Source organism: Solanum dulcamara, chromosome 4 (assembly GCF_947179165.1).
Source record: "Solanum dulcamara chromosome 4, daSolDulc1.2, whole genome shotgun sequence".
NCBI classification, from domain to species: domain Eukaryota; kingdom Viridiplantae; phylum Streptophyta; class Magnoliopsida; order Solanales; family Solanaceae; genus Solanum; species Solanum dulcamara.
The window spans coordinates 23082588-23097239 of record NC_077240.1 but is presented as its reverse complement, the minus strand read 5'-3'; the positions used below and the strand labels follow the sequence as shown (position 1 = coordinate 23097239).

The 14652-nt window shown below is 33.8% G+C and overlaps 2 protein-coding genes across 3 annotated transcripts; one reads left to right on the top strand and one right to left on the bottom strand.

Annotated features, from left to right (window-relative positions):
• Window positions 1–5840: 5840 nt before the first annotated feature.
• On the top strand, window positions 5841–9593 carry LOC129886991 (phenylacetaldehyde reductase-like). 2 transcript variants are annotated; one of them, XM_055961917.1, is made up of 6 exons: window positions 5841–6118; window positions 6877–7013; window positions 7145–7336; window positions 7571–7736; window positions 8877–9063; window positions 9226–9593. In XM_055961917.1, exons 1-6 carry the CDS (start codon window positions 5989–5991, stop codon window positions 9368–9370), a joined length of 957 nt encoding a protein of 318 aa, XP_055817892.1. In that variant the 5' UTR covers window positions 5841–5988; the 3' UTR covers window positions 9371–9593. The 2 variants fall into 2 exon arrangements, with proteins under 2 accessions (XP_055817892.1, XP_055817891.1); XM_055961916.1 differs by having other exon boundaries at window positions 6847–7013; window positions 9226–9592.
• A 1220-nt stretch (window positions 9594–10813) lies between these two features.
• LOC129886990 (ubiquitin-like protein 5) lies at window positions 10814–13499 on the bottom strand. The gene is made up of 2 exons (XM_055961915.1): window positions 13188–13499; window positions 10814–11063 (listed from the first exon to the last, which is right to left on the bottom strand). The coding sequence occupies exon 1, from the start codon at window positions 13420–13422 to the stop codon at window positions 13201–13203; it is 222 nt and encodes a 73-aa protein (XP_055817890.1). The 5' UTR covers window positions 13423–13499; the 3' UTR covers window positions 10814–11063; window positions 13188–13200.
• Window positions 13500–14652: the final 1153 nt, after the last annotated feature.

The following is a 14652-nucleotide window of genomic DNA, read 5'->3' as shown; positions in this document are numbered from 1 at the left end:
TGAAATTCACCTTACCGCTAAGGGTCTTGGTGATGCTATAATTGAAGGAAATACAGCATCAAGTCAGCATAAAGCAAAGGCTATGATTTTCCTTCGTCATCATCTAGATGAAAGCCTAAAAATGGAATACTTGACAGTGAAAGATCCACTTGAATTGTGGAAAGACTTAAAAGGGATGTATGACCACCTCAGGGCAACGGTATTGCCAAGGGCTCGTTATGAGTGGATGCATTTACGGTTTCAAAATTTTAAAACCGTAATTGAGTATAATTCTGTTGTATTTAGAATAACTTTCCAATTAAAATTATGTGGGAAAACTATAAATGATGAGGACATGTTAGAAAAGACACTAACTACTTTTCATGCCTCTAATGTAATATTACAGCAGCAATACCGTGAAAAGGGTTTTAAAAAATACTCTGAATTGATATCATGCCTTCTGGTGGCTGAACAACATAATGCCATTTTAATGAAAAATCATGAAGTCCGTCCCACTGGAACTGCTCCGTTACCGGAGGTAAATATGGTAAAGGCACATGGCCAGTCTGAAAGAAAACAAAATAAAAATTATGGCCACAATAATGTGCGTGGACGTGGCAATGACAGAAGACGATTTAATAATCGTCGAGGTGGTGGTCAACATAAAAGGGAGAACAATATCAGTTCTCAAAATGGCCCTTCAAGAAGTAACTGTCATCGTTGTGGTATGAAAGGCCACTGGAAAAATGAATGTCGGACGCCTGAGCATTTTGTAAGATTTTATCAAAATTCTTTCAAAAGAAAGGCAAATAGAGGTGATGCCTCTTCTTCTAATGCTTGGATAGAGTCACACTTGGCGTTCGAAAATAATATTGAGGCAAGGCCTTTGAATAATGATAATATTGAAGCAAATCTGGCTTTAAGGGATGATGATTTTAATGACCTCAATGATATTACTCATTTGGAGGTTGAAGATTTTTTTAAGGATCTTAATTGATGTTTAATTTCATGTTTTTCAATATGTTGTCATGTACTTCGAATTATTGTGTTTTTACGTTTATGTATTTGAAGAAAAAAAAATCAAGGCCACATTTTTATGATAATTGTATATTGTTTATTACATTATGCTATTTTACAATGTTGTAATTAATTACTATTAGTGTGCTATTATTTAATCTTAATATCATATTGTTACTAAAAATAATATTCGCCTTATTTAATGTCATTATACTAATTGTTTATTCTTGTTGATGTTTTAGACATTAATAATTTATAATGATTGTATTATTTTTGTCAATAAACAAATTATCTATACATGATGAATAATATTATATTAATGTTTTATAATATTTTATATTTATTTTTAATACTTACGTATAATATTTATTTAAGGTTAATAAGTATATAATTCGATAAACTAAATTATTGTAACATTCATCAGAATTGAATCATATAATTTTTTAAATTCTAAATAACCATAATTTAACTTTTAAAAAAAGGGACTTATGTTTTTCTAGCAAAATTGTTACTTATTTTATTTCTTACAATGCATTTTTATTTTATGAAGATAAATAAATTTATCAGTCTTCAATTGGATTCAAGATGAATAATGGAGATATGTGCATTTTGGATAGTGCCACAACTCATACGATATTAAAAGAAAAGAAATATTTCTATCATTTGATTATGAAAAAGGCCTATGTCAATACAATATCTGGTAGTACAAAATTAATTGAAGGCTCTGGAAAAGCAGTCTTATTACTACCTGGAGGAACGATATTGGTAATTGATAATGCATTATATTGTAGTAAGTCTCAAAGAAACTTGTTAAGTTTCAAGGTTATTCGCCAAAATGGCTATCATATTGAAACTCCAAATGAAGGAAAGGTTGAATACCTTTATATTACTACAATAAATATGGAGAAGAAAATTGTGCACGAAAAATTACCTGCACTTTCTTTTGGGTTGTACCATACAAATATTGGTACTGTTGAATCACATGTCATTGTAAACAAAAGGTTTACTGATTCTAATGATTTTATCATTTGGCATGACTGGTTGGGCCATCCCGGTTATAATATGATGCGCAGAATTATTGAGAATTCAAATGGACACACTTTGAAGAATCAGAAAATTCTTCAATCTAAGGAATTCTCTTGTGTTGCTTGTTCTCAAGGAAAACTGATTATCAAACCATCAGCAACTAAGGTTGGGATTGAATCCCCTGCGTTTTTGGAACGTATACAGGGTGATATATGTGGTCCAATTCACCCTTCATGTGGACCATTTAAATATTATATGGTCTTGATAGATGCATCTACAAGATGGTCACATGTGTGTTTATTATCAACTCGCAACATGGATTTTGCAAGATTGTTAGCTCAAATTATAAGATTAAGAGCACAATTTCCAGATTATACAATAAAAACAATTCGTCTTGATAATGCTGGTGAATTCACATATCAATCATTTAATGATTATTGTATGTCGGTTGGATTAAAAGTTGAGCATCCGGTCGCTCATGTACATACTCAAAATGGTCTAGCAGAATCATTGATTAAACGTCTCCAATTGATAGCTAGACCATTGCTAATGAGGACAAAACTTCCTATTTCAGTATGGGGGCATGCTATTTTGCATGCAGCAGCACTTGTGCGCATAAGGCCAACAAATTATCATGAATTTTCCCCATTATAGTTGGCGTTTGAAAGGGAGCCAAATATATCCCATCTTAGAATATTTGGGTGTGCGGTATATGTCCCAATTGCTCCACCGCACCGCAAAAAGATGGGTCCCCAAAGAAGGTTGGGAATATATGTTGGGTATGAATCTCCTTCTATTATAAAATATCTAGAACCTATGACTGGAGATTTATTTACGGCAAGATTCGCTGATTTTCATTTTGATGAATCAGTATGCCCAACATTAGGGGGAGAACATAAGCAGTTGAAAAATGAGATAGATTGGAATTCATTGTCACTATCTCATTTAGATTCTCGAATAAATCAATGTGAGCAAGAAGTTCAAAAGATGATTTATTTGCAGAATATTGCAAATCAACTGCCGGATGCATTTACTAACCTTTCACGGGTTACTAAATCGCATATCCCAGCTGCTAATGCTCAAGTTCGAGTTGATGTCCCGGTAGGACAACTTGTTCAGGCAAATGAGTCTAGACCACGCTTAAAACGTGGAAGACCATTTGGTTCCAAAGATAAAAATCTTCGAAAAAGGAAAGGAATAAATGATCAAGATGATCATAATTTGGAGGCGAGTGCTCAAGAAGAGCCCAGAGACACAACAAATGGTGATACCACCAAGGAGGTCCAAGTACCTGAAAATAATGAGAATGAAGAAATCTCAATAAGTTATGTCTCGACAGGAAAACGGTGGAACCGAAATGATATTGTGGTCGATAATATTTTTGCTTATAATGTTGCCATTGAAATAATGCAACAAGATAAGGATCTTGAACCAAAATCTGTCGATGAATGCAGACAGAGAAATAATTGGCCAAGATGGAAGGATGCAATTCAAGCAGAGTTAACTTCACTTGAAAAACGTGAAGTTTTCGGATCAATAGTTCGAACACCTGAAGGTGTCAAGCCAGTAGGGCACAAATGGGTTTTTGTGCGTAAACGAAATGAAAAGGGTGAAGTCATAAGATATAAAGCACGACTTGTAGCCCAAGGTTTTTCGCAAAGACCTGGCATTGACTATATGAAAACATATTCCCCTGTGGTGGATGCAATTACTTTCAGGTATCTAATAAATTTGGCAGTTCATGAAAAGCTTGAAATGCACTTAATGGATGTGGTCACTGCCTATTTATATGGCTCATTGGACCACGATATTTTTATGAAAATTCCCGAAGGGTTCAAAGTGCCTGAAGCGTACAAGGATTCTCGAGAAAATTGCTCAATAAAACTTCAGAAATCCTTGTACGGGTTGAAACAATCAGGGCGAATGTGGTACAATCGTCTAGCGAATATTTGCTAAAAGAAGGATATAAAAATGATCTAATTTACCCTTGTGTCTTTATGAGAAGGTCTGGATCTGAATTTGTCATAATAGCAGTATATGTTGATGATTTGAATATTATTGGAACTCCAGAAGAACTTTCAAAGGCAGTAAAATGTCTGAAAAGGGAGTTTGAAATGAAAGACCTTGAAAAGACAAAATTTTATCTTGGTCTACAAATTGAACATTTTACAAATGGAATATTTGTCCATCAGTCAACATATACTGAAAATATTTTAAAGAGATTTTATATGGATAAAGCACACCCATTGAGTACTCCAATGGTTGTGAGATCTCTTGATATTAATACAGATCCGTTTCGGCCTTATGAAAATGATGAAGAACTTATTGGTGCTGAAATACCATACCTTAGTGCAATTAGTGCATTAATGTATCTTGCCAACAATTCTAGACCAGATATAGCTTTCTCAGTAAACTTGTTAGCAAGATTTAGTTCTTCACCAACACGCAGACACTGGAATGGAATTAAGCATATATTCAGATACCTTCGAGGTACCATTGATATGGGATTGTTTTACTCAAATAATTCCACGTCACAATTGATCGGTTATGCAGATGCGGGATATTTATCTGATCCCCATAAAGGTCGGTCGCAAAAATGCTATTAATTTACATGTGGTGGTACAGCTATATCATGGCGTTCAACAAAGCAAACTATGGTTGCCACTTCCTCAAATCATGCAGAGATAATAGCCATTCATGAAGCAAGTCGAGAATGTGTTTGGTTAAGATCAATAACTGAACACATTCAAGAAACATGTGGTCTTTCTTTGACAAAAGACGCTCCAACAATATTGTATGAAGACAATGCTGCATGTATAGCTCAACTGAAGGGAGGATACATCAAAGGAGACAGAACAAAACATATTTCACCAAAATTCTTTTTCACTCATGATCTTCAAAAGAAGGGTGAAATAGATGTCCAACAAATTCGTTCAAGTGACAATTTGGCGGATATGTTCACCAAAACATTGCCAACTTCAACCTTTGAGAAAATGAGATACAAAATTGGAATGCATCGTCTTTGAGATATTAAGTGATATTTTCATCAGGGGGAGCAAAATACGCGCTGTACTCTTTTTCCCTTAGTCAAGGTTTTGTCCCACTGAATTTTCCTGATAAGGTTTTTAATGAGGCAGCACTCAAGGCGTATTATCAGATGTGTGTACTCTTTTTCCTTCATTAGGCTTTTTCCCACTGGGTTTTTTCTTAATAAGGTTTTAACGAGGCACAACATCTATGGATGTTCAAAATAACAATGTATATTATTTTATTTTTTGTAAAGTTTTAACGAGGCACATTTCTCGTGGACATCCAAGGGGGAGTATTATCAACCAAGTAAAATGGTTGTCCACTTAAAATGGTGGATAGTCCATTTACTTTTTAAGTGGGTAAATTGCCCACTAATATTTTCCTCCACTTGTAAATATGGCTATAAATATAACCTTAAACTTCAATGTAAAAACAAACAAAACACATAAAAGAAGAGAATTACTATTACTCTCTCTATATTACTACTCTCTCTATTAATACTTTCTATATACATATTCTCTTGTTCTTCTTCCTTTATAAAATTGTCAAGTTAGTTAATTTATAACAAACTAATTAATTATTGAGATAACTAATACAATTATCCAACAGGTATTGAAAGTAATAGTTGGGTCGCTTTTATTTAATTAAAAAGACTTAAATATTTTGAGCCTAATATTTAATTGTCAATTTAAAGTTATTTTGTGTTTAAAATAAATTAATTTTTTTAAGTCAAACGGAGACTTTTTATACTTTTGTCACCTTTCCGTCAAATGTAAATTTAGGCATGTTTTAGTGAATTGAATTGAGATGAGCAGCAAGCAATGAATAAATACTTCCAAGAGCATAGGTCTTATGGCCGAATAGAAATCACTGTTTGTTTACATTTTCTGTATTGTTTTTTGAATAACACGGATTAGCAATAGCAAGCATCTGGAAATGGGATCCAAAAAAGGTGGAGAAGGAAAGGTAGTATGTGTAACAGGGGCATCTGGTTTCATAGCTTCATGGCTGGTGAAGTTGTTACTACACCGTGGATACACTGTCAACGCTACTGTTCGCAACCTCAGTCAGTTCTTCTTCTTCTCTCTCCATCTTTGTGTTTTTTTTTTTTTCGATTTCCTTTGCACTGATATTTGAAGCTTGTTTATTCTATTTTCTTGGTCAACGCAAGCTCCAAATTCATGAGATGCTCTTATAAAATTGGAACCGGCCCTTATATCATTGAAAATGCTCAAACTGTCTGCACCATGTGATAATCATGGATCAACTTTCCAGATGAAAATGTTCAAACTGTCCTTTTTTATCAATCACCTGAAAAATGGTCTATGCATCCATTATGGCCATAGAAGCTTTGATATCTATCATTAGAAAATGGGGTTAATTTCATGTAAACTCACTAAGCTTTATCGATGGAACGTGCAAAATTGACAAGCACAGATCTACCGCTCTAAAGGACTAACAATGAGTCACAATATTTTTTGTCTCATTAAATTAACTATTAGAGTCACAATACTTTTGGCACATTAGAATATATAATAGTAAAGTCACCGAGCTTGTAAGTTACTGATTTGATGACAAACAATGTGAAATTAGCTCTCACAAATGTTAAGTACATTCAGTTCTTGTTTTAGTCAAACCGAAATGGTGGTTTCACATACATTTGATGTTCATGACAGAATATAAATTGTGCAATAATTTTATGTGATCATGGGCTTAGCTGTTACTATTAATCCTTCCTCCTTCGTATGTATGAGAGTGTTCCTAGCTTCTAAAATGTTAGCTATAAGTGCGCAGAGGATACAAGTAAAATGGCTCACCTGCTAGGTCTTGATGGAGCTAATGAGAGGCTGCATCTATTCAAAGCAGAGTTACTTGAAGACCAATCATTTGATCATGCCGTTGATGGTTGTGAAGGTGTCTTTCATACAGCTTCACCTGTTTTCCTCACAGGAAAATCCAAGGTCAGAAACCTACTGTGACATCAAAATATGTCAAGAGAAGTCTTTAAGGAGGAACATGTTTGTTTGTAGTTAAATAGATGTGGATGATTTAATTTCATACTAATTAAGTATTCTCTTTCTTCATCTTTCAGGAGGAACTTGTGGATCCGGCTGTGAAAGGAACCTTAAATGTCCTTCAGTCATGTACCAGATCACCATCTGTCAGAAGAGTGGTGATAACTTCTTCTACTGCGTCTGTTATATGCAATAAAAATATGTCAATCCCTGGAGCTGTGGCTGATGAGACTTGGTATTCAGATCCAGAATTCTGCGAGGAAAGAAAGGTTCTATGTGTCTATAAATTGGTAGTGATTTGAAATAAAAAGTAATCGGTGTTTCTTGTTTTTCTATAACGTCAAATGTTTTGGAACAAATTCAATTTGCTAAAATGACAATAATATGGACTGGAGATAGTATTGTATACTTCATTTGGTAGATGTATTTGAGAAAGAAATGGAAGATGACAGCATTCTCTTCACAACTGGCTTATTGACGCCTTGAAGGTCTTTTGTTTGCAGGACTGGTATCAACTCTCCAAAACACTGGCTGAGCAGGCTGCTTGGAAATTTGCAAAAGAGAATGGGATTGACTTGGTAACACTCCATCCAGGTCTTGTCATTGGTCCACTTCTGCAGCCTACGCTCAATTTTTCTTGCGAGGCTATAGTGAACTTCATAAAAGAAGGTAAGTTTGTTCCTGACATAAGACACCTTGAAATATTCTTACCTCCTTCTCCCCCAACCCTGCCCCACTAATTCCTCCTCCTCTAATTTTCTTATACAACACCCTTTTGGAAATATTTATGTATAAAATACATAACAGGAACATGTGTTCTTTTGACTGTGTTTGGATAGCTTGAAATGATCATTTATCTGGAAATTTCTTTTGCATCGTACATTTTCTGTTAGTGTTTCCTCGATTCAGAAACACAGACCTCTGTTTCCGATGATCTTTTCTAACATATTTCTTTTCTAAAGCCTTTAAGATTATAATAAGAAGAATTATCATATAGAGAAGTAAGATTTTCTAAAAGCCTACATTCTATTTGTTACCCTGCCACTGACGAACATTTTATGGGAACAATATATCTTTTAGCACTTCTTGTTTTATCTCAGACAAAATTAACTCTGAACAAAAATTAGATATTCGCAAATGAAATGGTAAGTTTGGTAAATGCTGCAGACGTCCCTTCTTAATCTTCTAAGGCAGTCTATAGCCTACCGCACCAACCTCCTAAAAGATTTCAAACCGGCTAATATACCCCAGGCTCAACTTGCCCTTTTTAACAAAACTCATCACACCCTTGATGGATGAAACTTTTAGGAGGACCAATTTACCTTCCTTGTCTTGGACAATATTAATCGGCAAAGGGATGGTCAAGCTGAAGCAAATATTTTAAGTGAGTTGGTGCAGAACTCCAACATTGTGGGCTTAGTCATGTAAATATTTACCATTTGGAAAACATGTTGGAAAAGCTCATTTGTCGAGAAAGAGTGCGCCAAAACAAGCATGTGGTCCCAAGAAGTTTCAAAAGAATACTTTCCTGAAAAACTTTACCAAATAAGTTGCTTCAAAATGCTCTGCTAAAGCTCGCAAAGCTTTAAGAAGTTTTGTCTGACAAAATGAAGATGATATATATTTTGGTGATGAACAATGGCCGGCTCAATTGATATGTAGAGGACTCATTTTATTTAGTTACTATACGAAGGTCCTTGTGCATTATTATTTATTTATTTATGGGATTTTCTCCTTGTTTGGGGTTCCAATCAAGCTTTTGATAATAAATAGTACTGAAGTTTGACACATTGTCTTTATTTGATGAAGGAAAAGAAGCATGGTCTGGTGGAATATATAGATTTGTGGATGTTAGGGATGTCGCTCATGCACATATACTAGCATTTGAGGTTCCTTCAGCAAATGGAAGATATTGTTTAGTTGGGGTAAATGGATACTCTTCTTTGGTTTTGAAGATTGTACAAAAGCTTTACCCTTCCATCATTCTCCCTGTGAAGTAAGTATTGCCAATAACACAGTTACAATTTTCTTGATACTGGTTACTTTTCAGCAGAGAAAAATCATCAATTGCACCCTTCTTCTTGGACAACTAATGTGTAGAGTTGAATCTTGCTAATCATAAGTAGGGATTAATCATAATTCTTAAATTTGGATGCAGTATTGAAGATGGATTGCCTCTTACCCCACACTTCCAAGTATCGAGTGAAAGAGCAAAAAGTTTAGGAGTCAAATTCACACGTCTTGAGTTGAGCGTGAAGGATACTATTGAAAGCTTGATGGAAAAGAACTTTCTCCAAATTTAATTGGTGGGAATGGAATACACCATCATCAGGGTTGAGCTATAGTTATGCTTGGGACCCTGCATTTGTGGGCGAAAAATCCACTTAATATGTATAACAAATTTATACATAGATAATGTAATCCTATTTTCTAAGTACGTATGTAACAAACACCCAATAATCTCCATGTCCCATTTTAATTTGGATAAACTATCTAATTAGATATATATTCATACCATATCTACTAATTTAATTTATACTTTCAAATGATTACATATTATTTACTTATCAAATTTAGAGTCAGATACATTGAGAGATATCACTCCTTAAAAAATAGTCTAAAATAAAGCCCTACCAACTTAATTATCTCTCTAATTTACTCTCACTCCAAATCAGTCCACTCTCTCCTAATCCTTTCCTCCCACGTATTCTTTCCTTTCCCTCCCACATAATTTTTATAGCAGCAGCAGTCATGGCCGGCAAAATAAGCCAAGCAACAAGGTCCACCAAAGTTTCAGTCTGTTAACATCATGGCATGGCGGGCAGAATGCCCCCTTGCTGATTTGGTGGAGTTTTTGTAGAGACGGTGGTCTCTAACTGGAAAAGAGAGAGAGAAGGTGATCAAAATATGTATCTGGCAAACTATACATATGCATCTAATAAAGTGTACGTATATTTGAGTTAAGATTATACGTATCTATAGAAAAAGATTTTGATGCTCAAAAAAATAGGAAGAAATTTGAATTTTTTTTGAGAACAAATTTAGAAAAGAATGCGTGATTTACTCATAAATTAACGTGTTTCAATTACATTTCATATTTAAACACACATATAATTAAATGTATCTACTTAGCATATATCTTAACGTGTTAGATACATGTATATGATGAGCAAAATATGGTAGAAATTGTATTATCGAAAACTTAGTAAACAAGTAATTAACCCCTAATCTAGTGATATTTGTGTCATTTGTCCATTGAATTTATTATATTCAAAAACCAACAATTATTATTTTGTTTATTACTTCTTCAAGAGTGTGTTGGATTAATATTGTAAATAGTGGCTGCAATTGGGGCATATCGACCCTCATAATAGATGGGCAAATTTAGGTTGATTAGAAGAATTCAGTAAGTTGCTAAAAGCTACATTCAATCACAAGATACACACTCAAGAACTTAGTCAGGTAGTAAACGCTGTTACGTTGTCACTTATTACTATGCTATTTTGGCCAGACTTTCTGGACGAAGGGAGGTCTTTTCCCCCTGCTCATTGAGCAAATAAGATTGTTCAATAATTACAAAATTCAACTTGTTCTTCATTAACTTTTCCCCGTAAAATTATTAAGCCTTTTTTCACCCTTCATAGAGGATTCAGAACCAGAAAACTAGCAACCGAGCAATGAGGCGTGTTTTTGGCAACCCATTCAGAAGTAAGCCAACAATATTGTTAAATAAAGAACAATAAAGCTGAGTCACAAATGCTATTTTTCCACAGCAAAATTAATAATCCCTTACCACATTTTTTAATAAGAAAATCTGTGGGCACATATGTAAATCCTTGTACAATAAGGCAAAATACCAACCAGTCACATGACATTCACAAATGTTCAAGTTGATTAAACATGCCAAACTTAATATTACAAACCAACAATCAATTGTTTATTTAAAACATGGCAGCTGAGATACGTCCACCAGTGTATTTCCATCACATGATAAACCTAAAATAAGACACGAAAATAATGAATATCAATAGCCAAAAATAATACTAGATAGGCAGGTGCCTAGCATGCTATAGTAAACAGCGCCACTGGAAACACAATAAAAGCAAAACTCGTAACTAGATATCACATAAAGAGCAAGCCAATAAAAAGCTTCTTACCTCTAAAAGAAGTCATCAATGTATCATTCACTCTCAAAAAAAAAAAAAAAGAGAGGAAGCGATTCATTCAAAATTTCGGAATCTAACGTGCTATCGGTGCAGAATCCTTGCCTAGTCCTCACTTTTCCCACATAGGATGTCTCCACACAGAACATGCATGATATCTCTAGCTTCAATCTAGGTCCACACATCCCATTCTAGTTTCTTTGCTCTAAAAGACATAATTTCTCTGGAAGGCCTTGCCAGCAGCTCATTGGCTGCCTAACAGATTGGCACTCTTAATTCCCTAAAATAATCATGATCTCATTATGCTTGCCTAAGAATATACTACTTGATAAAGTGAAAGGGAATTGAGTATTGTGTAGATAGCTAGAAGAACCTTTATTGCCACATTTAAACAGCAAACAAGTCAACAAAATTCTATTTTGACCCTTGCTTACTATCATTTGGGGTTTCGGAGAAACAGAGAAATAATTTACTCATGCATGAATATTTCATGGATACGGTACAAGTTGACTATTTTGACATTCATGAATGTCACAGTTAAGTATCTGGATATTCTAGGGACACTATATCTTTCTAGTCTTAGAACCAAAAAAGTCTTGATTACGGTAGAAATGAAGTTCTTTAGAACCAAACATATACTGGTACAGTTGAGATGAAGTGTTATCGTAAGACCATGCCTATTCAAACTTCTGCACCTAGAGCTAGAACAGAGGTTAGTTTTACCTATTACCAGCAAAACTTCATACACGCAAGTACATAAAGTAATCTGATTCTCAAATAGCATTGAAGCCTGTTAGAAATTTTTAACATTCTGATGCGATTTTGGAGATGTTGCAGCTTGGATTATAATCATTTTACCGACTGACCTAATTTGTTGACTAACCAATCATGTTATTCTTTTACTAATGTAATATGTTCCACGTATTCAGGGATACTGTTGGTCGAGAGATTTAGGAATCTTGTTCCGAGCTACATTAGAGATCGTTCTGTCGCTGTAATTGTGTTTGATGTTGCCAGCGAGTACTGGATTGAATATTTCTTTATAGAATGTTTCTACATATATGTGTGCCCTTTGTTGCCTACTCAACAACTTTGGAATTGGCGAGCATACTGAGAATAGAAGTTCCAAAGGAAGTTGGTCTATTGGTTATAAAATGCTGTATGGTATTTGACATTCATCATAATTTTTTATTTTTTATTATATGCCATGACATATTTTTTCTGATAAATCATTGCATTAGCAAACCAACAATCATTTCTAAACACTTCAAAGTGGATTAAGGAAGTACGTATGGAATGGGGTACTAATGTCATAATCTTTCTTGATGGGAACAAAACTGATATTGTTGAAAAAGGGTGGAGTTCATAGATCGTTGCTTCTTTTGTTTGAGAAGTATATGGTTGCTTCTTAGTTGATTCATTTCTTTTGACAATTGCTCTGCCCACTTATCCAGAGTGGTACCTTTTTTGTGGTTTACCTTTTCCTATTTATGAGCATGTTGCAACAAGCAGTTGGAATAAACACCCCTTTTCTACATCATAAACTTTGAATAAATTTTTTCTAATTTCTCAATGCCCCTCAATATTTTCTTAGACACAGGCCCTCTCGAACTACAAACAGGATGCTAAATTCACCAAAAAGAGTAACATCCAAAGAAGCATGAAATCTTAGGATCGCAACTTATGCTTCTAACTTTATATGCTCCAAACAAAACATTGCATAAATTCCTCCCACCAAATTCACAAATAAAATAAAATTTCCGCATACCCACAGCATATATGTATAACACAAAACGCGAAAGGGGCATAAAAGCTTAATCACAAAAGAAAAATTAACCTTTCAATTCCAAGCCAACTAAAGCATCAGAAACAAAAATCACCCTCATAAACCATAAGATCAAACTCCGAAAATTAAAACCAAAAGAAACTTAAAAAATTCTACGAATCCAAAAGTTACCTATTGTTTTTTTCTAGTTGTAGTAGAGCTCAAGTCCCATTCCATCGTGAATTTCGTAGTCCTTGAGGGTAATATGATCTTTGTAAACATTGTACCACTTCTGAATACGAATCTTATCGGCGCGTGTACCAGTCTGTGCAGCAACCAGCTTCTTCAAGTCACCAATTGTGTCATCTTCGTTGCACTTCACCTTCACTTTCTTCCCCAATCGATCGTTCAACACCACTTCGATCATCTTTGATGCTTTCGATAGCAACAACGCAAACCCTAAAAACTTTTTTCCTTCTCTTTTCCGTTGAGCGCCAAGCGTCAATATATATATATTGTGATTGTTGGTCTTCGCCGCCCTTTTATGAATAGACAAAAATACCCCTGGAATCATATGTGGAAATCAAAATATTGGAAGGAGGGGTTAAATTGGTATTCAACCTTACACAATTTACTTTTTGTTATAAATAAAGGAATATTCAACTTTCTAGTTAATTAAAGTTGAATAAGGACGTATGTGTCCTATTCAACTTTGAAAAGGAATAGATGCAAAGTAGAGATCACAAATGGTTCTTTTTTTATTGAATTTGGGCGAATTAAAATAGTTTGAATAAAAGAAAAATTATTATTTATTTAGAAAAATATACGTTATGTATTTATAATATATAATTATACTTAAAAAATTTATAACAGTTTCCTCCTCCTCTCTCTCAAATTTTTGTGATCACGTAATTCCTTTTTAGGGAATGACTTGTACAATTCATTTTTACAACTTTTTGACTTCCTTACATTTTATATTCTTTTTCTTGATTTTTATTTGTCCATTTTAAATTTTGAGATTTTTTTATAAATAAGTATTGATTATTATGAATGAAAAATGAAAAAATATGTTTTTTATGTGTGGAAAAAGTTACAAGTAAAAGATTAAAGTAGGTGTTTTGACATGTAATTTTATTTCGTAATTTAAATTTATGAGATGAAATCAGCATTTAAACATGCGATTTTATATTATCAAATGAAATTCCCAATTCTCGAACAAAAAAAAAAACTTGACTTAGAAATTTTAAAAAAAGATTTAAAAAACATATAATTTTTTTTAAAAAAAACAGATTTTAAAAAAAAGATTAAAAAAAAGATTTTAAAAAAAGATTTTAAAAATAGATAAAAAAAAAAGATTTAAAAACGGAAATAAGTTGGCCACTGAGAGACCGACACGTGGCACTCCATTATACTCAAGGGCATATTTGGCCCAAAGTAAAACGATAAGGGTATAATTGGCCCTAAAGTATAACGAAGGGCATAAATAAACTATTTTTCAAAGTTCAGGGGTAATTTTGGCCCTTTTCCGTTTTTTAAATTAAAAAATTGACCTACAATTTTATATTTTATACAAACAATCAAACCATCATTTTAAATCTGCATTAACTTTTTGCGACAATACAAAAGAAGTGATGAAATATTCACAATTATGAACATG